General features: G+C 58.1%; 2 protein-coding genes across 5 annotated transcripts; both read left to right on the forward strand.

Annotated features, from left to right (window-relative positions):
- Positions 1-146: 146 nt before the first annotated feature.
- Positions 147-11,611, forward strand: SEMA3G (semaphorin 3G). Of its 2 annotated transcripts, none has more exons than XM_005142274.3 (16): positions 147-286; positions 3,476-3,636; positions 4,551-4,613; positions 5,993-6,112; positions 6,739-6,829; positions 6,935-7,051; positions 7,281-7,423; positions 7,503-7,617; positions 7,723-7,792; positions 7,996-8,140; positions 8,401-8,632; positions 8,741-8,832; positions 9,062-9,103; positions 9,275-9,500; positions 9,770-9,909; positions 10,010-11,611. In XM_005142274.3, the coding sequence occupies exons 1-16, from the start codon at positions 148-150 to the stop codon at positions 10,460-10,462; spliced, it is 2,349 nt and encodes a 782-aa protein (XP_005142331.3). In that variant the 5' UTR covers position 147; the 3' UTR covers positions 10,463-11,611. The 2 variants fall into 2 exon arrangements, with proteins under 2 accessions (XP_005142331.3, XP_030898823.2); XM_031042963.2 differs by lacking the exon at positions 147-286 and adding an exon at positions 407-2,459.
- A 1,858-nt stretch (positions 11,612-13,469) lies between these two features.
- BAP1 (BRCA1 associated deubiquitinase 1) lies at positions 13,470-24,745 on the forward strand. Of its 3 annotated transcripts, none has more exons than XM_034066337.1 (17): positions 13,470-13,575; positions 15,960-15,989; positions 16,085-16,139; positions 16,334-16,466; positions 16,790-16,909; positions 17,381-17,442; positions 17,524-17,666; positions 18,275-18,353; positions 18,995-19,118; positions 19,426-19,543; positions 19,901-20,088; positions 20,434-20,567; positions 21,111-21,583; positions 21,704-21,861; positions 22,426-22,518; positions 23,042-23,114; positions 23,419-24,745. In XM_034066337.1, the coding sequence occupies exons 1-17, from the start codon at positions 13,539-13,541 to the stop codon at positions 23,550-23,552; spliced, it is 2,154 nt and encodes a 717-aa protein (XP_033922228.1). In that variant the 5' UTR covers positions 13,470-13,538; the 3' UTR covers positions 23,553-24,745. The 3 variants fall into 3 exon arrangements, with proteins under 3 accessions (XP_033922228.1, XP_033922229.1, XP_033922227.1); XM_034066338.1 differs by having other exon boundaries at positions 21,704-21,807; XM_034066336.1 differs by having other exon boundaries at positions 21,704-22,518.
- The last annotated feature ends 11 nt before the right edge of the window (positions 24,746-24,756 follow it).

A 24,756-nucleotide genomic window follows, 5' to 3' on the forward strand; every position in this document is an offset into this window, starting at 1 on the left:
ACGCAGAGCTCTCACAGCCCCCAGGGTGAGAGGTGAGGCTCAGGGCGCTGTGACCGTCGCGTCCTGCTCGGCACCCCTCACATCCCCGGGGGCCGGGGCCGGGGCGGGTCGGGGCGGGCCATGGGCGGTCGGATGTCGGCCCCATAAATGCTCGGTGCCACCGTCAGCCCCGGGAGCTCCGGCGGGATGCGGGCGGCGGTGCCGGTGTCGGTGTGCGTGTGCTGGCTGGGGGCTGCGCTGCTGGCCGTGAAGAGCAGCCCCCCCCGGCTCCGCCTGCCCTACCGCGGTGAGTGGGGCCGGGGGCACCTGCAGCGGGCACAGGGGGGGCCTTGGGGAGCCTCAGCTGCGCCCCAAGTGCGGGCTTGGGGGTGGTTGTGGGACACCTTGCACTGGGGGCTCAGTTTGGGCTGCGGGTTCGGTGCGTGGCTACTCTGCCGTTCGCCACGAGGGTTGTGTGTGGGGAGTCCCGAGGAGGAGGAGGAGGAAGGGGGGAGCCGGTGATGGGAGGAGGAGATGCGCCAGCCCTGCTGCTTCCCATGAGGGACCGTGTCCATAGTGGAAAGGGGGGAAACTGAGGCACGGCGCTGCCCTGGCACCGGTGGGGTCCGGCATGAGGGTCGGGTGGGTGCTCCTCGGTGTGGGCATCCCCGTGTGTGCTCCACGTCCTGCCCGCGGCTGGGGGAGCCGGGTGCTGCCTGGCAGGTTCCCTTGGTGCTGTTGGCCAGGGCACCCTGGGGACCCCCCTGGTGCTGGGGTGCCGGGGGTCTGGGGCGCAGCACGGGAATGCTTGGTTTTGATTACAGCTCTCCTGTGATCCTGCTCTGACTTGTAGGATCCCCAACTCTGCCAGCTTAATCTGCAGGCTGCTTCCAGCCAGACTTGACAGAGGAGTCTGAAGGGCTCCAAGCTCCTTCTTGCCTAAAAGCAATGAACCTGCTCTAAAAAGAATTTAAATAGAATAAATCGCATAATGCATACCTTCCCAAGGAGGGGAAAAGCCTGGGATAGATGAACCCTTGGAGAGCCCTGGGAGCTGCAGAGCATGTCCCCATGCAGGGGAAAAGCTGTTCCTCCTTGTACTGCATGGGCTGGGTGTCTCCTGCCCTGTGGCACGGGCTGGATGCATCCCTGCCTCTGTCTTGGGGCAGAGCAGGAAACACCCGGAGCTCCCTCCCTGCTCCAAGGGGGAAGCTGAGGCACGCAGTGGGCCAGCTTACCCTGGGAGGCAGCAGGCGCCCAGGGTGGCTCATGGCTTTGCCCCATGGTGGGAATGGCAGGGTGGGAGGTCGGGGGTCCCAGCAGAGCTTGATGTAGGGCTCAGGGTCTGTGTGGGTGTCTGATCTGCTCCAGCGCAAGGTCCATCTGTGCCATTCCTCAGGTGCGAGGGGCTTCCAGGGCTCCGCAGCCTCCCGCGGGGAGCAAATAACCTTTTGAAGCTGTTTTTATTTCCTTCTTAAGCTGATTATTCTGTTCCTCTTCCAAATTGGAAACAGAAACAGATTTCTCATGAAACAAATTCTGCCACCGCCTTCTCCCTGGGGGGCAGAGAAAGAAAACTTCAATTAAAGCTATTGGAAGCCTCTGAAATGAAAACCGGGGTGAACTGAAGCTGCTTGTGCTGAGCTGGCTGTAGCTCTGACTGTTGGGTGTTGGCTGGGGGAGAGGGGGATAGGGGAAGGTGTTGTGCTGTGGGTGCAGCGCATCCCCAGCTCTCCCTCTCGCTTAGAGCCACTCTTTTCCTTTTGCTTCGGCTTCCAGCTTGTGTAAGAGGGGAAGGAGCATTTTGCTGTTGTGTGGACTGGGAGCACTGCAGCACAGCCCAGTGCCCTTCTAGCTGCCTGCTGTCCCTCCCAAGGACACCCCCCAATTGAGGGATGACTCCTATAGGACCCTCACCCTGGGGTAAAGGGGTCCCGGTGATGGACGAGGCATGGAAGGGTGCTGCTCCCTGGGGAGGTGAAGCCGGGGAAGAGATAGGGCCTGGAGCCCGTGTAACCTGAGGCACCAGGAGGCTGGGGAGAAGGGGAAGCCTCGCCTGGAACAATACAAGGAGCTCACTGACTTTCCCAATGTTATTCTGAGCTAGGAAAATATTATTGCTGGGCAAGAATAGAAGGAGACGACAGAGGTTTCCCGGAGATATGGGAGGACCGGAGACACTGGGAGGGCACAGGGAGGAAGGTGCCCTCCCCCGGGGGAAGGGGTGGAGGGGCCCCTGGTGCCAGCTCCGCTTGCAGGCACAGGGATCTGTCCAGTGAGCTGCTGTGGCTGTGTTCCTCTGTGCCACCAGCATCATCAGTTGGGTCACTGGGATGTCCTGGAGTGACTTGGTGCGATGGGAGCTGTGTGATGGGGTGGAAGTGGCTGTTGTCCCACAGGGCCTGTTTCTCTTGCAGGTCCCAGCAGAAGCATTTCCCACCAGATGGGGCGTTGCATTGATGGCCACCTCCTCACTGGAGGTGATAAATGTCCCTCCAACAAGAGCAGGGCTTGGTACCCCCCTCTCATGGGGACGTGTGTGGGGCTTGCGCAGGCTGGGGTTTTCCCTGGGGTCAGCAGTGGCAGCATTCCTCAGAGAGGGTGTCTGGGGACATGGCTGTGCTCATCAATGGCGCTTTGTCCTCTTCTTCCTCCCCTCTGGGTTTCGGAGCCGGGTGAAGCTGAGCTGCTCCCTCTTGCCCTCTCTCTGCAGCAGCCGGGTGGGCGCCACTGGGACGGGGTTTTCAGCTTGCTGACCCTGAAAGTCATTTCCCACCAGGACCCAGTCTCACCACTGCCCCCACAGCGGCATCACTGTGAGGGTCCTCTTGGCATCTGACAGGAGTCAGGATTGGACCTGCCTTGGGAGCCTTGACTGTCAGACCCTGAATGTGATGTCCACCCCAGGGACACGATGTCCCCATGCTGGTCCAGCTTCTCCCCAAGTGCTGTCCCCATGCCATGGCAGGGAAGAAACCAGCGAGGTCTGGTGGTGCCATCGAGGTCTGGTGGTGACGGTGGTGGGCTCTGTGTACCGGTTTCCCCATGGCACTGGATGGGTGCCTGCTATTGTGTCCCTGCCTGGCACCTGCTGGGGACAGTACCTGCCTTCTGCCCACCCTGTGCCTGCTCTTGCCACCCTCCTGGGCTCCGTGTGAGCCCAGCCTGGAGCTGACAGCCTGGCACAGCCTCTGCCAGGCTCTCACACCCCTGACTCGCTGTGGCACAGACATGGTAGAAGCCTGGAGTGGCTCAGCCAAACCTTGCTGGGCAGGGTGAGGTGGGGATGGAGGTGGATGCTGCTCTCTGAGTTAGTCAGAACCAGCAGCTCGAAGGGACCCTCCTGTCTGTGCCCATTGCAGCCCTCCAGTTGCCCCTTCAAAAAGCCAGGAGCCCTTGGTGTGGCCACTGGGGTGGGGGCTTAAGTGTCCTCTTGTGCTTCCCAAGAGGGTTTGAAGGGTGTTAAGGGGCTGGCACTTCCCTCCCTCTCTGGCAGACCTTTTGGGCACCAACCGCTCCATCCTCTTCTTTGGCCATCGAGGCTTCCTGGGCTTCCGCTCCCTCTACCTGGATGAGTACCGTGACCGGCTCTTCATTGGGGGGAAGGATGTGCTCTACTCCCTGCGCCTGGACAGGGCCAATGCAGACCCTAAGGAGGTGAGCTGGGTCCTGCTGAGCACCCCAGGGGCTCCATCCCTGCCCTGGCCCCTGTGCAGCCCTCACCCCTCTGAGTGAATGGTGCCCAACCAAGCCAGTTGAAGTCACCCTGAAACAAGACCTGCCCCAGGGATGTCTGCATCTCAGACATGCTGGAATACATCAGAACACTTGCACACTGGTGGTGCAGCCCCACTGGTGGTTCCTGGGTGCTGAGCTGGGTCTTCGACCCCACTCTCCTAAAAAGCTACCATTGGGAGAGCAAGTGCTGCCCATCCCCATCTGGGCATCCCCTTCACAGGCCAAATATTCAGCTAAAAGCCTGCAGAGACAATTTGCTAATAGCATGCCTCAATGCAACAAGCTGTGCCAGGGCTCAGCCAGCAAAGCTCGTGGCTGGGAGAGGGGATGGACCAGAGTGGACAATGCTGGTGGTGGTTCCCATCCTCCTTCACACTCTCCACTTTGTTTTTTAAACATGGATCTGGGCTGTTTCTAGCCAAAGAAAGTGGAGAAGGAAATGAAGTGCCCCTTGGTGTGCTGGGTCACTGCAATGGGGTCAAGAGCTTGTGTACCCAAGCTGCCCTTGGTCTGAGAGCAGCCTAAGGCTGAGGGGGATTTGGGGTCCATCACTCCCTGCTGTCACACAGCACCCTTCCCAGGCCACCCACAAGTCAACCCTCTTCCAGGCCACCTCCAGCCATCCCCTGCATGACCACCTGAATCCAGCTGTGGATGTGACCATAGGGGGTCATCTGCCCTGGGCTGCAGGGTGGGCTCTGGGGAGCTGTTGGTCCCTGTCACTGTCCCCCTCTCCTTCCCCACACCATTGACAGTGTGGGGACGTGTATTTGCAAAGCTGGGTCCCTGCTGTCCCCTCTCCTTGCTCCACCATCTACTACTTTGTGTTCCAGATCTACTGGCCACCGCTGCCTGGGCAGACAGAGGAATGCTTTCGGAAGGGGAAGGACCCAGGGGTGAGTCTTGCCCCATGTGTGCTCTGCCCTGAGCCCTTGTGTGGCTGAGCAAGGGACCATCCCTGGCAAGAGAGAAACTGAGGCAAGGGGTCGGAAACCAAGCCTGGCCATGTGAAACACTTGCCCTGGAACCAGTAAATCCCACCTCAGGGCTCTGCTCAGCCTCATGGCTGCAGAGTGGTGGCCAATGTGCCCCAGCCATGGCTGCACTGAGCGGGTAGGGACAGCCGGGACCCTGGACCTGAGCTCAGCGGGACCAGAAGCCCTGAGCTGTGCTCCAGGCCCCAGTGATGTGGCCTCCAGCAGTGGGAATCTGTAACTCACTCAGGTCCAGTGACCTCGCTCCCCAAACCTCACCCGTCTTTGCACCCCCCGTGCCCCAACAGGAGACAGGATGATGGTAGGGACAACCCCCCGGCTCCCCCTGCCCAGACACATTGCTCCCGGGGGTCCCTGTCCCGCTCTGTGTGTTTGTTTTCCAAGCTCTCACCGACAGCTCCGAGCCAGGCCAGGCTTGAGCCTTTATTTTTCTTAAACATATATATTCTTTAACTTGTTATTTTAGAGGCTCTATTCTAAGGGAAAATAAACAGTGGGAAGGCTGGGAACCCCTGGAGCGGCTCCGGGGCGGTGTTCCCAGCAGACGAGGGGCCTCACATCCCACCAGGGGGGATAATGGGGGGTAGGCAGTGGCTGGGAGCAGTTTGTGATGCACAGTGAGAGAAGGAAGGGAGCCCTTTTCCAGTGGGAACTGGTAGGAGACACCGCGCAACTTCAGAGGTGCACGTCTGCATCCCTAGGGATGCAGGGGACAATCCAGATCAGGCCTGTCCTGGAGGCAGACAAGGATGCCTGTAGGTATCGATCTCCGTCTGCCGTGTTTCCTCCCTTTGTTTCATCCCTGCGTAAGCAGGAACGGGACATGAAAGGACATCCCTGCCTCTGGTCACGTCCTGGGCGCTGGTAAGAGGAGAATTCCCAGTGTAGGAGCTGCTGCCACTGGGATCTGCTGGGCAAGTGGCACTTGCTCCCGTGGCTGGCAGGGGCTGTGTGATGCTGTGAGCACTCAGGTGCCTGTGGGCAGGAGGTGCCTGTGTGCCCGCTGGATCATGCTGGGATGCTCTCGGTGGCAGGGTCAGTGAAAACCCCTGTCCCTTTGCAATGGCTGGGGCCCATCCAGGTGAAGTCCGTGCCAGCCCTGCCAGTGGGTGCCAGCTGCCATTTGGCATCCCCAGCACTGGGCTGAAGGAAGAGGTGGGTATAGCCCAGTGAGCCAGGGCTGGGACTCACCCATTGTCACAGTGCCCCAGGCAGAGACAGGGAACTGGGTGTGGGGGAAGCACCAACCCCCTCCAGCCCTTCTCCTGCTGTTCCCCCAGACTGACTGCGCCAACTACATCCGTGTGCTGCACCCCTACAACCGGACACACTTGTTGGCCTGTGGCACAGGTGCCTTCCACCCCGTCTGCGCCTTCGTCTACGTGGGGCACCGTGGCGAGGTAGGGCAGCACCATCGTGGGGTGCCCATCCCGAGTATCCCGGATAGGACATCCCTGGGAGGTAGATCCCTATAATCTGCCCACTCCTGGGAGGCTTCAGGGCAGTGTGGGGATGCTGGATCTGGTGTTTGTCCCATGCTGAATACTGGGGGTGCGTGTCAGGAACCAGCTCCTGTTGCCCCTTTGCCCTTGTGCTGCTCCCTCCCCAGCTCCTCCACCTTCTTGGCCTGGCATGGCCTTCCCAGACATGTCCCTGGGGCTGGTGTCTTGCCAGGGTAGTGGTGTGGGTGGCGTTTCCTCCTCTCCCAGCTCCCTGCTCATAAATCAGCTTGGCCAGGGTGGAAGCACAGGGCCCCCTGTTCCCACCTTGCAGCTTGGTGCTGTGCAGGCAGTGGGAACCCTGCCCTGTACCATGATGCCTCCAGCCAGAGGGCTGGCAGGTCCCTCCAGCTCATGCACCTCCTGTTGGGATCAGACTTGCCCCAGAAAGTACAGATCCTGCTTCCAGACAGTCCCTTTGGGGTGCTTTTGAGCTGGGCAGGGACCAGTGCCAGCCCCTGCATCCCCAGACGTGTCCCCACTGCTGGGACATGTCTTGGGGCTCACCTGCCTGCTCACCTCTCCAGCACACCTTCACCATGGACCCCAGCAGTGTGGAGCCCGGCCGGGGCAGGTGCCCGCATGAACCCAGTGGTGCCTTCGCCAGCACCCTCATTGGTGGGTTGTCTTCCTTGGGTGCTGAGAGCCTTTGGGGTGCTGGGACCAGGGACGGTCCCTGTGCAGCCAGGGCTGGTGCTCAGCACCACGGGGATGCTTACACAGGTGGGGAGCTGTACACTGGCCTCACCGCAGATTTCCTGGGCCATGATCCTGGCATCTTCCGCAGCATGGGCACCCGCTCTGCCTTGCGGACTGAGGTGGACCAGCGCTTACTCAATGGTAACAACACCCCTCTATCCCTTCATCCCCCCTGGCTGGCCTAATGCTGGGAATCATGAGCCTTGCAGTGGCTGGGGCATCCCCCTTGCCAGGTATGAGCAAGGGAAGGCACTAGGGCAGCAGGGTCTGGGGGTCCCCCTGGTTGGCATCCAGCCGCAGCATGGTGTGAGGGGTCCAGAGATGATGGCTGTGCCCTCTCACCCCTGATGTTGCTGGCTCTTGCTTGTAGATCCCAAATTTGTGGCAGCCCACATGATCCCAGACAATGATGATGGGGACAACGACAAAGCCTATTTCTTCTTCACGGAGAAGGTGGTGGAGGCAGACAGCAAGGAGCACACCATCGTCAGCCGGGTGATGCGGGTCTGCGTGGTAAGATGCTGGTGGAGACTGCAGGGGATAGTGATGTGCCAAGTTACATCAGTGACTCTGATGCTCCCTGTCCCTGCAGAACGATGCTGGTGGCCAGAGGGTGCTGGTCAACAAGTGGAGCACCTTCAACAAAGCCCGTTTGGTGTGCTCTGTCCCTGGCCCAGATGGCATAGACACCTACTTCGATGAGCTGGGTAAGGGGTGCATGGAGCTGGAGACCTCAGCAGGGCTGGTCCCACAGCTGGTGGCTTCAGGAAGTCCCTGGGCTTCCAGGAGAAACCCTATGGTTTCATCCCCAGAGGATGTCTTCTTGCTGAGGATGAAGGATGGGAAGAGCCCGGAGATCTATGCCCTCTTCAGCACCACCAGGTGAGTGTTCCAGCTCCAGCCTCTGCAGACATGCAGCCGCAGCCACCCATGACCTGCCCTGTCACTATCACCATGGTGCTGCTGGCTGTGCCCCAACCTCCACCAGCTCTGGTCCATACAGTGATGTCAGTGTTCCCATACTCCAACTGATGCTGTTGGTGCCAAGCATGGCTCTGCTCACCTCATTCACTGTCCCTTTTCAGCCACGTCTTCCAGGGCTCTGCTGTCTGTGTCTACCGCATGGCTGACATCAGGGAGGTCTTCAACGGGCCCTTCGCCCACCGAGAGAGCCCCCACCACCAGTGGGGTGCCTACGAGGGCAGGGTGCCCTACCCACGGCCAGGCGTGGTGAGTGGCTCCCTGGAGCTCTGGGTTCCTTCTGCTCCTCTGACTGCCCTTTGGGGGTGATGTGGAGCTCATCTCCCAGCTTCTCATCTGCTGGGATGGGCTCCGTATGGGATTCACCCCAGGACAGCTGGCAAAGGGATGGAGAAGATGGGTCCCAACTAAGAAGGCAGGGAGGGACCCAAGCCAGCTCTGCAGGGTGATGGAGGGGGAAGGAGGGATGGGTGCTGGGGTGGCTCAGCTGCTCCCCTTTCATCCCACAGTGTCCCAGTAAGACAACCAACCAGCCCCGGCGCCAGTACAGCACAACCAAGGACTTCCCCGACGAGGTGCTCCACTTCACCCGCGCGCACCCCCTCATGTACAAGCCTGTGTACCCCCGACACCGCCGGCCTCTCCTGGTGAAGACCGACCTGCCCCATCGCCTGCGCCAGCTTGTGGTGGACCGGGTGGAGGCTGAGGATGGGCAGCATGATGTCTTCTTCCTTGGGACAGGTGAGCGGCAGGGGCAGCGCACGGGACGGAGCCTTGGTGCTGAAGCTACCGGTGGGCAAGATGCTGGGGTGTGTGATGGCAGAGTGCTCACGTCTGTCCTCCCCACAGATGCTGGCTCGGTGCTGAAGGTGGTGGTCCTGCAGCAGACAGGCGCATACACACCTGAGGACATCGTCCTTGAGGAGCTGCAGGTTTTTAAGGTGCCGTTTGCTGCCCCACTTGCAAGGGAGGGAGGCAGTGGAGCTTGCTTGGGTTGGGACACACATGGGCTCAGGGCTCTCACCACACTGTTGGGCACTGGGAGGTGTCAGAGCTACAAGTGTGGCTGGCACATTCCTGTGCCCTGTGGGAGCCCTGGAGAAGCTGCCTGAGCTGGGCATTTCCTGCTGAGGTTCATGCCAGCCTCATGTCTGCTCTCCTCCCCTGCAGGTGCCTGTGCCCATCACCCAGATGGAGATCTCTGTCAAGCGCGTGAGTACAGACACAGCTCAGCCACGGGGCTGGGACAGAGCAGGTGACCTGAGGGACTGAGCTGTTGCCAACAGCCCCTCAAAGCGCACATGGTGCTTGCCCTGGTGGGGGACCATGGGTGCTGTGCCCATGGGGGATGTTGGCATCACCATCTCGGTGCTGTTCTTCCAGCAAGTGCTCTACGTGGGTTCCAGCCTGGGGGTGGCCCAGGTACAGCTGCACCAGTGCGAGACCTACGGCACAGCCTGTGCCGAGTGCTGCCTGGCCAGGGATCCCTACTGCTCCTGGGATGGCAGCGCCTGCACCCGGTACCAGCCCTCCGGCAAGCACCGCTATCGCCGCCATGGCACTCGCCACAATAACCCTGCGCACCAGTGTCTGGACCAGAACCTGACCGGTGAGAGACTGGGGGCCCACAGGCTGAGGGGTTGTCCAGGTGCCCTGAGATGTCCTGGCACCCACAGCCCTTGGCATGGTCTGGGGCACCCTAATCTCCCCATCCCATAGACCAAGGGGTGCCCCAATAAAGGGTGGGTGCTGCAGGGCTTTGTCCCCGGGGAGAGGGGGAAAAGGGGACTGGAGCCACATGGGTCCGGGGTGGCTGACACGCAGCTGTGGGAGCCTGGCACTGCCCTCCCTGTGAGCCCATGTCTCTCTTTGCTCCAGTGGATGATTTTGAGAGCATTGAGGAGAAGGTGCTTTATGGGGCAGAGAACAACAGCACCTTCCTGGAGTGTGTGCCCCGGTCCCCGCAGGCCAGCGTGCAGTGGTTCGTCCAGAGGCCCCCCGACGAGCAGCGGGATGAGGTGAGGCTCCCCCTGCACCTCCCTTGCTCCCTGTGCAAGGCCATGGGGGTGACAGCACTGGACCTGGACCTTCCAACCTCACTCTGGCCAACACCAACAGGTGAAGACAGACGATCGGATCCTGCAGACCGAGCAAGGGCTGCTCTTCCGCAGGCTGCACCGGCACGACGCTGGCATCTACTACTGCAAGACACTGGAGCACGGCTTCACCCAGACCATGGCCAAGACAGCTCTGGAGGTGATAGCGAGTGAGCAGCTGGCACACACCTTCCCCCGGGGGCGCGGGGATGAACCCCCACCCCTGCCGTGTCCCAAGCCACAGGCTCCCAAAGCCTGGTTCAAGGACATCATGCACCTCATCAGCTCCCACAACCTGCGGCGGGTGGAGGAGTACTGCACCCGCTTCTGGTGCGGCAGCCGTCCCTACCACCGCAAGAGCAAGCTGGGCCAGGACAAGCATGCCCTGGCTGGGGTGGACACGGGCAAGAAGGGCCGGATGGCCAAACCCCATGGTGAGAGGAGCCGTGTGCCCCGACAAGCAGTGGCCACTTAGAGAAGGCAGGGTAATGGATGTGGGGTGGCTGTGGGTGAGGACCAGCTCCCTGTGCTGTGGGCGGCCCCGGGGGGCTCCTGCCCTGGTGGGATTCCTGGCTACAGTGGATGGGGTGGCAGGGCCAGCTCCTCGGCAGGACCCTGTCCCCTCAGTGGCTGCAGAGCCAGCTGAAAGGGGTGGCATGATGGGATGTATTGGCCAATCTCCTGCTCTTCCTGGGTGCTGTGGCTGATGTGGGGCTGTGGACACTATGGCGGGTTGGGACTCAGGGCATGCGGTGCCACCACAGTCCCTGTGTCACCCAGGGAGCTTGCTGGTTGGCTTTCTCTGCAAATAAAGGGCCCGAATGTGGCACTGCAGGGAGCAACTGATGGCTCCAGGCTCTTTCCATGCCAGCTCTGGGCCTGGGACAGATGATGCCTGCTCCTACAGCGGCAGGAAAACTGAGCATCACCCCAGAAAGCCTCCGTGCCCAGGATGAGCCCTGTCCTCTGCTGCACATGGTTTGCCAAAGCTGTGGTGAGGTGTATCCTGTGGACGGGGCACCTTCCAGCCTTCCCAGCAGCACCAGGACACAGTCAGCTGTGGCTGGGTACAGCTTCCCCTTCCCCTCTGTTCCCCTTTCAGCCACAGACCGTTTAAGCCTGGGCAGGGCCAGAGAGAAAAGCAAACGGCTGCAGGCAGGTTGAGCCCGTTCCTGGGTAAACACGAGAAGCACCAATGCCACCATTGTCGCTGTGCCCAGGTGGCAGCAGGGACGTGCAGAAGAAGGTGGCCCCAGCACAGTTTGGGGGGCTGCATCCCAGTCCAGGTGTGTTTCTGGTGGTTGGTGGTCCTGGATGGGACTAAGCTGGTTTGGGTGGGCTGATGGAGCTAAACCAGCACCCAGGGCCTCCCCCAGATGCAGGGTTGGGGGGTGGGTGTGTGGAGAGCACCCGCAAGCTGCAGGCACCATCCAGGCTGCAGGCAAGGTGCTCGCCTGCTTTCCTCACCCGACGTGAGCTCACTCCTCACCGGTCAGCCTGCGGTGATAAAGATCTCCCCCTTCCTGAGGCAAGGCAGCCCCACACAATGGTGTGAACCGCAGCCCTGCCGGCACGGGCATTGTTCGCAGGCAGAGGAACGGGAAAGAAAAGTAATAATAATAATAATAATAATAATAATTAAACCCCCTAAATAGCTCACAAAAAGCCAGGCTATGATATCATCGCTCCTCCCTCCGTGTGCGTGTGTTTGTGCTGCAGCAGCAGAGCCACAGTGGCTTAGATGGGAGCAAAGTCCCCCAGCAGAGCTGCTTTGTGCATGGTGTACCCATGGAGATGAGCTGTGGGGCCCGACCCTCTTCTCCAGCAGCCTGGGAGTGCCTGCCTGTGGTGTGTCCTGAGGTGGGAGCACTGCGGTGGGGCTGGCAGGCTGGGACATGTCCTGCAGGGAGGGGAGCTGAGCTGGTAGCACTGATCTATGTGCCAGACTGGAGCCAAGCTCATGGATTTGGTTAATCGCAGGCCTGGGGGGGGAACAGGAAAACTACAGGCAACAAGTAAAGACATGGAGGGACACGGGTGTAAAACCAGGTATAAGAGACAGAAGTCTGACTCCTCAGGGCATAGATTTAATGGCTCTGCACGTGCTTCAGTGAAGCCATGCCGCTGAAATGCCTGTGCTCCGTTGTCTCTGAGTGAGAGGCAGAGCAGGGGCTGGGCTGCACATCCCACTGGAGCAACGAGGGGGGATCCTGAGGCCTTTGCTGTGTGTAGGACCTGGCCCTGGGGTGAGCTGCAAAGGTTGGAAGTGATGCAGAGCCCAGTGATGTTTCAAACTGAGAGGGAGCGACTATCAGAAGAAACCGGTCCCGAAAGGGCCTCCCCCTCTTGCTGAAATCCATCAGTCCCTGCCTCAGCCTGGCCCTCTGGGACAGATCTGCATCAGTGAGGCTGAAGCAGGAGGGCTTTGCCAGGGGGGCAGGCACAGTTCTGCACACCTTACATTCCAGCCTTGTCTCATGGTAACTGCTAACAGAGGGAATTTGGATCCCTCAGAACCTCCAGGGGCTGAATGAACACAACCCACACACCCCCGGGGGGTGGAAAGAGAGAACTTGGGAGGCAGGGACTGCGCTGCTGCCGCTGGTCTCTGCTGCATGAGGCTCACAAGCCCTACCTGGGCCTCGGTGCTGCTGCCCCGGTGGGGTGTGGGGCGCGCTGTGGGACGGGGTGTGTGTGGGAACAGCCGCAGAACAAAGCCCCGGCGGGGGCCGAGCGCAGTGCGGATCCGGTGCCTATTTTTAGTGTGCTTCCTAAGGAAGTGCAGCGCAGGGGCTCCGGGAGCGCCTCTGGGGCAGCACCAGTGCAGCTGCCGGGGGTGATGCTGCTGCAACCCCTCCGGGAGCCTGACACCAGAACGGGGACAGCAGCGCTCCACACACAGAACCGACCGGCCTGGGACAGACCTCTGGGATCATCAAGTCCAAGCATTATCCCCGCACTGCCACGTCCATCACTAACCCACGGTACTGAGGGCTTCACCTACACAGTGTGTGAACACCTCCAGACAGTGACTCCAGCACTGCCCTGGGCAGCCGTTCCAATGCCTGAGCACCCTCTCTATCATATCCAGTGTAAACCTTGAGACCGTTTCCTCTTGTCCGGTCACTTGTTACTATGGAGACCTCTCCAGCCTCCTTTCAGGTACTCGTAGAGAGAGAGAAGGTCCTCCCTGAGCTTTCTCTTCTCCAGACTAAAGCCCTGCCAAGCTCCCTCAGCTGTTCCTCATCACACTTTGCTCCAGACCCTTCACCAGCTTTGCTGCCCCTCTCTGGGCCCGCTCCATCACCTCAATGTGCTGCAAGTACAGCAGTGATGGGCTCAGGCCTCGAGGCGCGGCCTCACCGGTTCCGGTACCGGAGCCCCAGACCGGGCCCAGAGCCCCGGGGCCGCCGCGCCCCCTCCCGACACACACGTGGCGCGGCGCGCTGACGTCACGCAGCGTCGAGCCGCGATGACGCGTGGGGCGGGCGACGACGCGCCGTGCTCGGAGCAGGGGCCGGACATGGCGGCGCGGCCCGGCCCAAGGGAAGATGAATAAGGGCTGGTTGGAGCTGGAGAGCGATCCCGGTGAGCGGGGGGGGGGGCACGGACAGGTGTGGGGGGGGGGGCTCTGAGGGGACGGAACCGGCGTGGAGCCTGGGGCTGGGGCTGGGGGAGAGCTCTGAGGAGCAGGCCGAGGCTGTGGGGTGGAGGGGTGAGGTGGAGGCAGAGGGTGTAGGGCAGGAGGAGTGGGGCTGGGGCAAAGGGGACAGTGCAGGGTTGATGTGTACGGGACATAGCCCATGGGGAGGCAGGGGGAGGTTATGGGGGTGTGAGGTAGACAGGAAAGCAGTGTCAGGAGGTTGGATGTAGGGCTGAGGACAAGGATGGCGTGAACAGGGCTGCTCTGTGGAGGCTCAGAGTGGGGCCTGGCGCTGGTAGCATGGGTACAGGGGATCTGAGGTGCCCCAGATACCTGCCTCTGTGTGTGTATGATCTGGTAAACCCACACATGGGGGCTCCGTGGAAAACACCTGAAATGCCACAAATGTGTCGCATGAAACATTCCCGTCATTTGCAAATGAAGCCCCGAAACATCATGGAAATACAGGGAGGGGAACTGTGTGGGATGCCCCTTGTTACAGAAACAGCGCTGTCTGGCAATGCCTGGCAATTGAGGACAGCCTGTGCCACTTGGGGTCATATGGGGACGGCCTCTGTGTCCCCCGTGTCTCAGATCCTGCCAGTGCTTTGCAGCTGAGCGGGTGAGTCCCAGCCTCTCCCCCAGGTAGTCCAGGAATGGTTCTGAAGAGCCTGGTGTGGTGCCTGAGCAGCTGGGAGCAGGGTGGCCACAGCTGTCCCCTTCCTACTGTGTTGGAGGTTTCTGTGGTGGAGTCCCGGAGTTTGGCATTGGTGGAGTGTTGTTCTAGTACCTCTAAGTTGCTGTAGTGCTGTGTGGGATTGTCCGCCTGGAGGTCGAGAGCCGCTCTTCAGGACACGGTGGTGTATTTTTGAGGCTGTGGGTAAGGAGATTAGAGCCCTAGCATTATACTCATCTTCCTGCGCTCAGCAAAGGACTCTGCTGTTGGTCTCTCAGTCACCCCGACTTTTGCTGCTGTTAAGCCTATTTTTACTGATACTCGGGAATTGCCCAGGTTATTCCTATCCTCCCCCTTCTTCACCACAGTGATGCTGAAGACAGGATGCAGTTTGAATTCTCCCACCTGGGAGGGAAGGTTCTTTGCTTGGAATATATCTGTCTGGGCAGAGGTGAGCTCTCAGCATGCTTTGGCTTTGTGGAGGTTTGGGTGCAGAGGTGACAACTGGGACAGCAGTTAGGAATATCTCATGTGCTGCTCTCAGCATTCAGCACATCCCATAAGCTGCCCAACCCCTGCAACAGGGCTTGCGATTGGAAGCTCTTGGTGCTTTAGTGATCAGGAAGGATTGGTAGATCCAGATTTGGGCTGTCTGTTGCTGCTGCTGGGTGGAGAGGGCAGCCTTGGGAAGCTCCAGGCTGCTGGTGTAGTGCTGCATGTGCTGGCGAGCACCAGAATGTTTCCTTCAGGCAACCCAAATACTTTGGGAAGGGGATTTCGGGTGTTCCAGGAGTGATGGCAGCAGGACTGTGCTTTTGGGATGCTGAGATAATACAGAATACTGGAATGAATTGGAGAGAAAAGATGGTTGGAAGGGGCCTCTGAAGTCCCTGGCCCAAAGCAGAGCTGACTTCAGAGGTGGCTCAGGTGGCTCATGGCTGTGTCTGGTTGGATACACCTGAGAAGATTTCTGCACCCCAGTCTCAGGGCTGACCATGCTGGTGGTGAAGATTTGGGGTTTTCTGGGTGCACAGTGAGAATTTCTCTTGCTGCAGCATGTTACCATCACTTTGTGTCCTTTCATGGTGCACTCAGGGAAGTTTGGCTCCATCCTCTCTGCCCAGTGATGTTGCTCACACTGGAGTAAAACACACAACAGCCGAATTCCCATACCCTTTGGTGCAGTCCTGCTGGTCAGACACAGTCCTAGAGGACTGCTGTGGAGGTATAGGAGTGCTCCCGGCCACGGCGAGCTTGGAAGTCATGCTTCATCATCTCCTTCTGGTGATGCCTGCAGGAGCAGCGCTGCTTTTGGCATTTGGTGTTGTTTGTGTCCACAAGGCCTTGGTCTGGTGCAGATCTTCACTGGCTGCAAGGCAGAGCTCGAGGTGTGGTTCACATCTCACATCACACATGTTTTGCTGTCATCAGTTGACTGTAACTGTTGGAACTGGAGAGTGATTGAGGTCTTCGACCTTTGCAGAAGCTTTTACACTTGCGAGACTCTGTCTGTAAAGAGCTGTGACTCCTGCTTCCAGCTAAAGAGGGAACAAAAGCCGTGGCTGCAGTGAGCACCTGAAGACCCTTGTGCAATGCACTTTCCTTTCTGCTCTCCTCTGTCAGAAGTAACCTTTTGGGTTTGTTCCTTTCCAGGTCTCTTCACACTCCTGGTTGAAGATTTTGGTGAGTGCAAGAAACGTTCCTGGGAAGTCAGTTTTGTGTTTAACCGCATGTCCATTCTGGTGGGCTTTACACTAGCTTCTGCCCTTTGTTTGCAGGGGTCAAGGGAGTGCAGGTTGAAGAGATTTATGATCTGCAGAGCAAATGCCAAGGGTAAGTCACAGGTGTGAAAGCATGAGTTTTATTAAGCAGAGTGTGTCACTGCCAGAAAGATGGGGCTGGTGGTTCTCTTTTTCTCTGTCTTTGCTCTGCTGTAGTTTGAAACTGAAGATTTCTGGTGCTGGGCAGTGCAGCCCCACTGGTTGTGGTTCATTCAAAACGCTACAGCTGCTGACTTCTCTCCACAGCCCTGTCTATGGGTTCATCTTCCTGTTCAAGTGGATTGAGGAGCGCAGGTCACGCCGCAAAGTCTCTACCCTGGTGGATGAGACATCGGTGATTGATGATGACATCGTTAATAACATGTTCTTTGCTCACCAGGTAGGCTGGAGCCAAGGGGAAGCATGTGTGTGTCTCATGTACCTCAGGGAAGCAATGTGGTGCTGAGGGCAGCTCCTCTTTCCTGAGAGTCTCTGCTGTGAGCTCTAGGTTGGAGGGACTCCAGGGAGGGCTGCGAGCTCATGGGGCATGGTGAACCCTCTAAACAAGACTACTTTCCTGTCCTTTGAGAGCCCAGATCAGGTCACTGCTCTCACAAGTGGTACTTGTGTCAGTACTTTTCAGTTGATTATTGCCAACACTGGGGGTTGTTGAAGAGTTGCCTTGTTCCTGCTGGTTAAGATGGTCCTTGTGTCACCCTCCAGCTGATCCCCAATTCCTGTGCCACCCATGCCCTGCTGAGTGTCCTCCTGAACTGCAACAATGTTGACCTGGGCCCCACGCTGAGCCGCATGAAGGATTTCACCAAAGGATTTAGCCCTGAGGTAGGGGCAGGAGTGTGCACGAGGGGCACATGGGAATCTGCCTCTCGCTTCCCTTGGGATGATGCTCTAATGGGCTGGCTCCTTTCCAACCCTTTGGCTCCACACTACATCACTATTGCCTCTTCTCTCTCATCTTCCTACTTGCTTTGTGCAGGACCTTGGTCCCCTTACACTGGGCACAGCTCTGGGCTTTGTGTTGTGTTCTTCCCTATCCTAGGTGCATTCTCTAAGTCTCGGATCAAAGTTCCTCTCTCCTACCTTCAGACATATCTTGAAGTCTGTGTTTCTGACTGTAATTTCTTTAGCAGAAATTGTCTGTTCTTTTTATCTTGGGTTTCACCTCAGCAGAGCAGAGGGAGTACCTGAAAGCTGCTCTCTCAGTCCTGGGAGGGAGGGACTGGGGAGCCAGTGGGTGAAGCATTTTGTTTGTTTCCTATTACTTCTCAGTTGTTTTCCTTGCTGTCACTGCAGAGCAAAGGCTATGCCATCGGCAATGCCCCAGAGCTGGCCAAGGCCCACAATAGCCATGCCAGGTGAGTGAGGGGGGATCTCCAGCTCACTGCTGCTGAAGGAATCAGCTTCCTGCTCACCTCTTGCCTCTCCTGCCCTCACAGGCCAGAGCCACGACACTTGCCAGAGAAGCAGAATGGAATCAGCACTGTACGAACCATGGAGGCTTTCCACTTTGTTAGTTATGTCCCCATCAAGGGACGGCTGTTTGAGCTGGATGGGCTGAAGGTCTATCCCATTGACCATGGTAAGAGTCTGCCTGTCCCTACTCATTGCTACAGTTGAACAGACACCCTGGTTTGTCCAGATGTATGTGTTATTTTTCATTGCTGTGAGGCATTAGCTGATGTTTGTGGAGAATCACTCCAATGGCTTTGTCCTGAGTTTCTGCAGCTCACTTTGGAGCCTCTGTGCTGGCGACTGTGTCTGGAAAGCAACAACTCCTAAATGCATTGCATTGCTTTTTCCAGTCTTGCCATTATCTTCCTCAGTGGCTCAGGGTCACAGGATCCTTCTGCAGTTCTGACATAACTCTGTATTGCAAGAATCTGTCTCTTCCTGTACCGAATAACTCCTGTGTGTTGAGGCACAAGGTCCCAGTGCAGATCCCAGCAGGCTGCTCTGGATACCCTGTTTATCTTACAACTTGACTACTCAGATCTGTCTTGCAGACACTTAATTGTCACTGCTAGGACTTTACTTACTGCATGGTTCTTCTGCCTCCTGGGCCCCTCTTGACTTGCTCACTGGTACATAAGGGAGCTGTTGGATTGCCTGTGGTGTGGATGGCAGGATCTGCTCTGTGTGTTGGCCTGGCTCTGCCTTGTTGAATCCAGCTCGCTCTTGTTCTCACAGGGCCGTGGGCTGATGATGAGGAATGGACAGACAAAGCCAGGAGAGTAATCATGGAACGCATCGGCCTGGCCACTGCAGGGTAAGGTCCTGGGCCATGGTGCATGCACTGGCCCATTTTTCCCTGGATTATGTCTATGGTGGTCTCTCTGCAACAAGCTGTGCAAATGGGGTGGAGAGTTTTGCCTGGGTGAGGTGCAGGTGTACTGCCTCTTTGCCTTCTCTTGCAATCTGACTGCCTTCAGAGTATGTGGAGAAGCTATACTGTCCATGTGATGCAGAGTCCATGCAAATGGATGTGAGTGGTCAGATGAGGTTCTTGTAAACTGAAGCCCATAGGAGAAGGAATGGTGCTACTGGTCCTGAGCTGCACCTCTTGGATCTTTGGTCTTGAGGGTGACCAGAGAGGTTCTAGTGTCTCTGTCCTTGGAGATACTCAAAGGCTATGTGGATGTGGTCATGGACAACCAGCTGGAGCAGGGGTTGGAGCAGATGAGCTACACATGCCCCTTCCAACCTGTGAAGGGTGCTTTCTGTTATGGCTGAAGCAACGTTGCTCTGCTTCTTCAGTCAGTGTGAGGTTGACTTGACTTTGGTTGAAAAGCCTCCTGTGTGATGGTGTTAGAGGCCAGGGCAGGGGAGGTGTTGCCTGGCAGGAGGTGGCAGGAGCTGTGCAGAGCATCTTCTTTTTGGGAGCCAGGCTAATGTCTGCTGTCTCTGCAGGGAGCCCTACCACGACATCCGCTTCAACCTGATGGCCGTGGTGCCTGATCGGAGGATGAAGTACGAGTCCAAACTCCACATCCTGAAGATGAACCGCCAGACTGTGCTGGAGGCCTTGCAGCAGGTAGGACAGCCCAAACCCTAAGGGAGTGTGAGCCTGAGGTGGGAATAGGTTCTGTTTTCAGAGCATCTCCACATGCTGTGGGGCCCCCTAGATTTTGGCTTGTTTTTTGTCCTTGGGAAATGTCTTCTGGGAGGAGGAGATAGCCAGCCTCGATGCCTGGCCTTTTGCTGCTCACCTGGGAGATTATCCATGGCATTATCCATCAATAGTGCACACCCTCATGAGTTCTGCAGTGGTTGAATGGGAGAGATGTGGCTTGGGTCACCCCAGGCCAGTACTCAGTTTCCATCTGTCATTTGCCTTTAAGCTTATCCGAGTAACTCAGCCTGAGCTGATCCAGACCCAGAAGTCTCAGGACTCTCAGCCTCCTGAAGAGGTGAAGCCAGCCAGCAGCAAGACTCTGACCCTGGAGAGCACCCATACAGGTACAACCCCCCTATCAGTGGTGTTGCCAGCCAGCCTGGCTTGCTGTGGTGTGACAGTGGCTGCCTTGACCTGGAGCTTGAGGCAGGTTCATGGTCAGCTTTAATTTCTTTTCTCCATGCCCAGCTCTATGCACATGGTGCTGGGGTGTGGTAGATGCCTCTGTGCTTGGTAGGAGAGTTGTAAGGATGTGGAGTTTGAAAATGGGAGGGCTTAAGGTTGGGGACTCAGGTGACAGCTGTAAGTGGGTCTGATGGAGCATAACAGCTCTTCTGTGCAGTGGGCAAGGAGTGGCAGAGGACATGGAGTAAAAGGTGATGGTCCTGGTCATGAAAAGCTGTGTTGTGTTTGTGTGGCAGATGGCACCGATGAGCCTGCCACCCAGGGCCAGCTTGCGGCCATGCAGAGCCCACCCACCAAATCCAAACCAGTGGCAAAGGCATCAGCGAGCAGCATCAATGGGGCACCTCCAGGAAATCCCAACCCCATCGTGCAGAGGTTGCCAGCCTTCCTGGACAACCACAACTATGCCAAGTCCCCCATGCAGGTAGGCTGCAGCTTCAGGCCAGTAGTTCCTGACTCAAGCTGAACCTTTTGCTCCCAGTCCCTCACCTCTGGGGGGATGTGGCTCTTGACTGGTTTAAGCCCTTCCCCTGCCCTGCAGCCTGCCTGCCCTTGCACTAACCCAGACTGGGAGGTGAGAGGGCAAAGAAGGACTGACCTGGCAGAAGGTGTTAGTATCAATGTGGGTCAGCTGTGAGCAAGCAAGGGAAGAGTTCCCTGTCTCCTCTTGCAAAGGGGACACTGGTGTTTGGCTGGACCAAGGACATGTCTGCTGGGCTCTTCCTCCTTCCCCCGCTGCCAGCAGGCCATCAGCAGTGGTGTTTTGCAGGAGGAGGAGGACCTTGCAGCAGGAGTGGGTCGCAGCCGGGTCCCAGTCCGACAGCACCAGCAGTACTCTGATGATGAGGATGACTACGACGATGATGATGAGGAGGACGTTCGTAACACCAACTCAGCCATCAGGTGACTGAGCTCAGGGCAGGGAGCTGACCTTAGCAGAACTGCCAGTGGTGACTCCCAGACCTCTGGGAGCTGACAGTTGTGTAGAGCCTGTGCCTGTGTGTGCAGCTGGGGCTGTTCTCTCCACCTGCTATGTTACTGCTGGATTTTGTGAACCTCTCCTGCAGCTCTTCACTATCACCTGTGAATTTTGGCTGCTCTATCTGTAGCTGTTTATTTGCAGCAGGCTTTGAGGAACCTTTGTTCCCCAGTGCAGACTGCCAGGTTTACTCCTGGTGAGTGTTGGACTGCTGTGAAGGTCAGGAAATGGGGTCACAGCGAGGGTGCTTTTGGTGCTTGTGGAGGAAGAGTAGGGGTGCCCACAGCAGAGGATTTCAGTTTTGAAGTGCTGCCAGAGAAGCAAGGGGCACTGGGGGCAACCTAGAAATATTTCCTGCCTTGCTTCATGCCAGCAGACAGTGAATACTGATGAGTGTGGAGCTGGCAGTGGCTGTGCTGGGCCTCCTTCCACCAGGTACTCACCTTCCCTCCTGTGTTTGTGGGCAGGTACAAAAGGAAAGGGCAGGTGAAGCAGGAGCACGTGGCAGGGGCTGTGGATGGCCAGCTCTCCGTCCTCCAGCCCAACACCATCAACGTCCTGGCTGAGAAGCTGAAAGAGTCTCAGAAGGATCTTTCCATTCCCCTGTCCATCAAGACGACTGGCGGGGGTACTGCTGTGGCAGTGGTCACCCACTCCCAGCCCTCTCCTACCCCCAGCAATGAGAGCACAGACACGGCCTCAGAGATCGGCAGTGCCTTCAACTCCCCACTGCGTTCCCCCATCCGCTCGGCCAACCCCACACGCCCCTCCAGCCCCGTCACCTCCCACATCTCCAAGGTGCTCTTTGGTGAGGAGGATGGGCTGCTGCGGGTGGACTGCATGCGCTACAACCGCGCTGTCAGGGACCTGGGGCCTGTCATCAGCACTGGGCTGCTGCACCTCACAGAGGACGGTGTGTTCTGCCCGCTGGCTGTTGCAGGTAGGTGCCCGCCAGCTTTAGTGGTGGTGGCATCTCCCCTGGGGTGACTGGACACTGTCCTTTGACTTCAGGAGTGGATACCAATCATTTGCTCCTAACACTTCCTTCCCCTGGGTGCAGATGGGAAAAGCTCCCCACCTTCCATCAAACCCAGTGACGAGGCCCCGATCACAATCAAACTGGACGAGAAGGAGGGCAGTGAGGCCAGTGACAGCAAAGAGAAGGTGGGACTTGGCAGGACCAGTGATCACCCTGGGGGGGAAAAGTATTCTCCCAAGGTGAGTTGTGTGCTGCAGCAGCCCATGGGACATGGAGCCGCAGCAGCGCTGGCAGTGACCGAACCGCATGTGCACGCTGTCCCGCTCGCGTCGCCGCAGACACGCCTCGAGGTGCAGGGCAGAGCAGGTTCTGGGCCTTGTGTCACCGGGGGGATGCTTCCCTCAGCGAGTGGGCAGAGCTGCTGCCTCCTGCAGCCGACATGTCCAGGGTGCTGTGCTCTCCTTGCACCCCCAAGCCCCAGCCTGCTGGGAACTTCGCTGCTTGTCTGTGCCCTCCAGCTCAGAGCTCGGGCAGCGCAAGTGCATCAGGGGCTCTCTGGAGGAGAGCTGTTTTACTCAAAGGGAAGTTTGCAGCCTCAGTGCTGGCTGATTGATCACCCTGACTCAGAAACTCACTACAATGAGTTGGTCTCTGGTTTCTCCCCCTTCCCTCGCAAGTATTTTTTGGTTTTGATGAATCCTCCCTTTCCCAGTGCAGAGAGGAACATCTGCCAGCTCACCCGCTGGCTCCTGGGCTGCAGCAGGGCTCCCCCTGCTCACCTGTGCTCTGCTTGGTCCTGGCAGGAGCTGCTGGCACTGCTGAAGTGTGTGGAGGCAGAGATTGCAAACTATGAGGCCTGCCTGAAGGAAGAGGTGGAGAAGAGGAAGAAGTTCAAGGTGTGTGTCAATGGCTTGTTTGTGTTGCCAATTTAGCTCCCTGAAGGCTCAATCTGGGTTGTTAAGTCAAAGTGGAAGCAGAGTGTTCAGCTGAGAATGGCCCTGGGGAGCATGTGGGACCCTTTCCCATTACCAAACCACCCTAAGGGGCAGAGCTCCTGCCAGGACAAACTGAAGGCCCTGGGCAGCATGGATGAGCTTGAGGTGGGTGGAGCACTGCAGCTGCGCCACAGCTTGACACAGCATTGGCAGGAAGAAGCAGGGAATGTGCTTCAGGGCCTGGCAGGATTCCTCCCCTGCCCACGGTCACCTCTTCCCAGCTGTCCTTTGTGGAAAATGCTGGCACCTGAACTGGGATGGACACAGTCCCAGCTGTGCATTGGTCTTACCTGGCTGGCAAGTGGTCATCCTCTTCTGGTCTCTTTGGCCTGGGAGGTGGGTCCTGTCATGTCCATTTTTAGCCCCCATTAGCCTTGAGCTCTTCCTCCTGACACCCTTTTGTGGATTTGTCATCTCTTTGTAGATTGATGACCAGAGGAGAACCCACAACTACGATGAGTTCATCTGTACCTTTATCTCCATGCTGGCCCAGGAAGGTGAGCTGTGCTCTGTGGCCAAGGGGATGGAGCGTGGGGCTTGCATTCAGCTGATGGAGCCACACTGAGCATGGCAAAGTGGCACTTGGGATCCTGGGCAGCTCACCCTGCCCCATTCCCTGTTTCTGCCAGGCCTGGGGCATGAGGGAGAGCTCAGTCTGTGGAGCCATGTTTCTCTGCTCAGTGTCCTTCTGGTTTGATAGTGCCAGGAGGAGCCTACTGATGGGGCTTCGGTAGGACCGGGAGGGCTGTGCTCCAGCATGGGCAGTACCAACATGGGCTTGTGTGTGCCTCTCCCCTGCAGGCATGCTGGCAAGCCTGGTGGAGCAGAACATCTCCGTGCGCCGGCGGCAGGGGGTCAGCATTGGCCGCCTGCACAAGCAGAGGAAGCCAGACCGACGGAAACGCTCTCGCCCCTATAAAGCCAAACGCCAGTAGCTGAGGAGCCAGGACTGGGAGAAGCAGCTGCTGGGCCTTGTGCCTTTGGGCAGCGGCACTTGGATCTACATTCCCTCTGCCCAAGGAATGGGATCACAGCCACAAGCCCTCAGCTGAGGTGGAGCCTGGGGCCAGAGAGAAATCAGGTTTTCCTCTGAGCCCGAGTTGTGAAGGGCAGGAACACACAGTGCTGAGGGGAGGCCTGCAGCCCCCAGCCAGCTGGAGCACACAGCTCCCTGACTGTGTCACGGCAGCACCCACACGCCCTGGGCCTGTATCTCAGCACCGTGGCTGAGGACTGTGGCAGGAGGGGAAGTGGCTGGTCTGGCATTGTGGGAATGCCAGCAACGCCACTGCGAGCCTGAGCTGGCCACAGGGGGCTGTGGCTTGTGTCCTGCATCAGGCCTTCAACTCTCTGCTTCCCCAGGACATTCATGTCTCTGTTTTCTGATCCTCTCCCTCCCTTCCCCAGAGTTTTGATTCTGACCCACACTTTTGGCCGTTGCTGAGCAAGGTGGCTCCTGGACAGAGCCCATTCTCCTGCCCCATTCCCAGAGCTGGCCCATGTGCGGCCGGGCTGCTCTTGCCTTGCCCTGTCCCCTCATCACTGTGGATACACAACCACCTGCCAGTGCAACCAGGCTCCTGGCGTCCTGGGCAGCTCTAGTGAGGTGGGGTGGGCTCATCCCTGGAGCTGGGCCTTGGCCCCAGCACTCTGTGTGGCTCTGCTGCCATTGCTGCTCTCCTGGCACCCAGTTCTGTGGGTCACACAGGATTGCTCCAGGCCCTGTCCTCAGAGAAACCCTGTGAATTATAAACCAAGTTCACGGGGTGTCTTTGGTGCTGCTGGGCACAGCGCCGGGGGAGATGCTGCATGTGGAGTCCCTTGGTGGCCTTGGCAAAGCCTTTCAGTATGGGGAGAGGCAGCTGGTTACTGCAATGCAGAGACCTTGCAAGCCAGAGGTCAGCACCTCTGGAGGTGTCCTGAGGTACAGCTGGGCTGAGGGGAGCTGCCACTGAGAGGACTCAGATTTGCAGATCTGCAGATTTGTACAGATCTTGACTATGGAATGAAACAGTTCTTTTGGTATTTGTTGAAGGGAAGAAGATCCTTCTGTCTCTTGCTGTGTCTAATATCAAGTGCTGTAGAAAATGGATCTGTCGGAAGGAATAAAGCTATCCTGTAACAGCCACCTAAGGGACA

The sequence above is a fragment of the Melopsittacus undulatus genome, chromosome 9 (genome assembly GCF_012275295.1).
Source record: "Melopsittacus undulatus isolate bMelUnd1 chromosome 9, bMelUnd1.mat.Z, whole genome shotgun sequence".
In the NCBI taxonomy this organism is placed as follows: domain Eukaryota; kingdom Metazoa; phylum Chordata; class Aves; order Psittaciformes; family Psittaculidae; genus Melopsittacus; species Melopsittacus undulatus.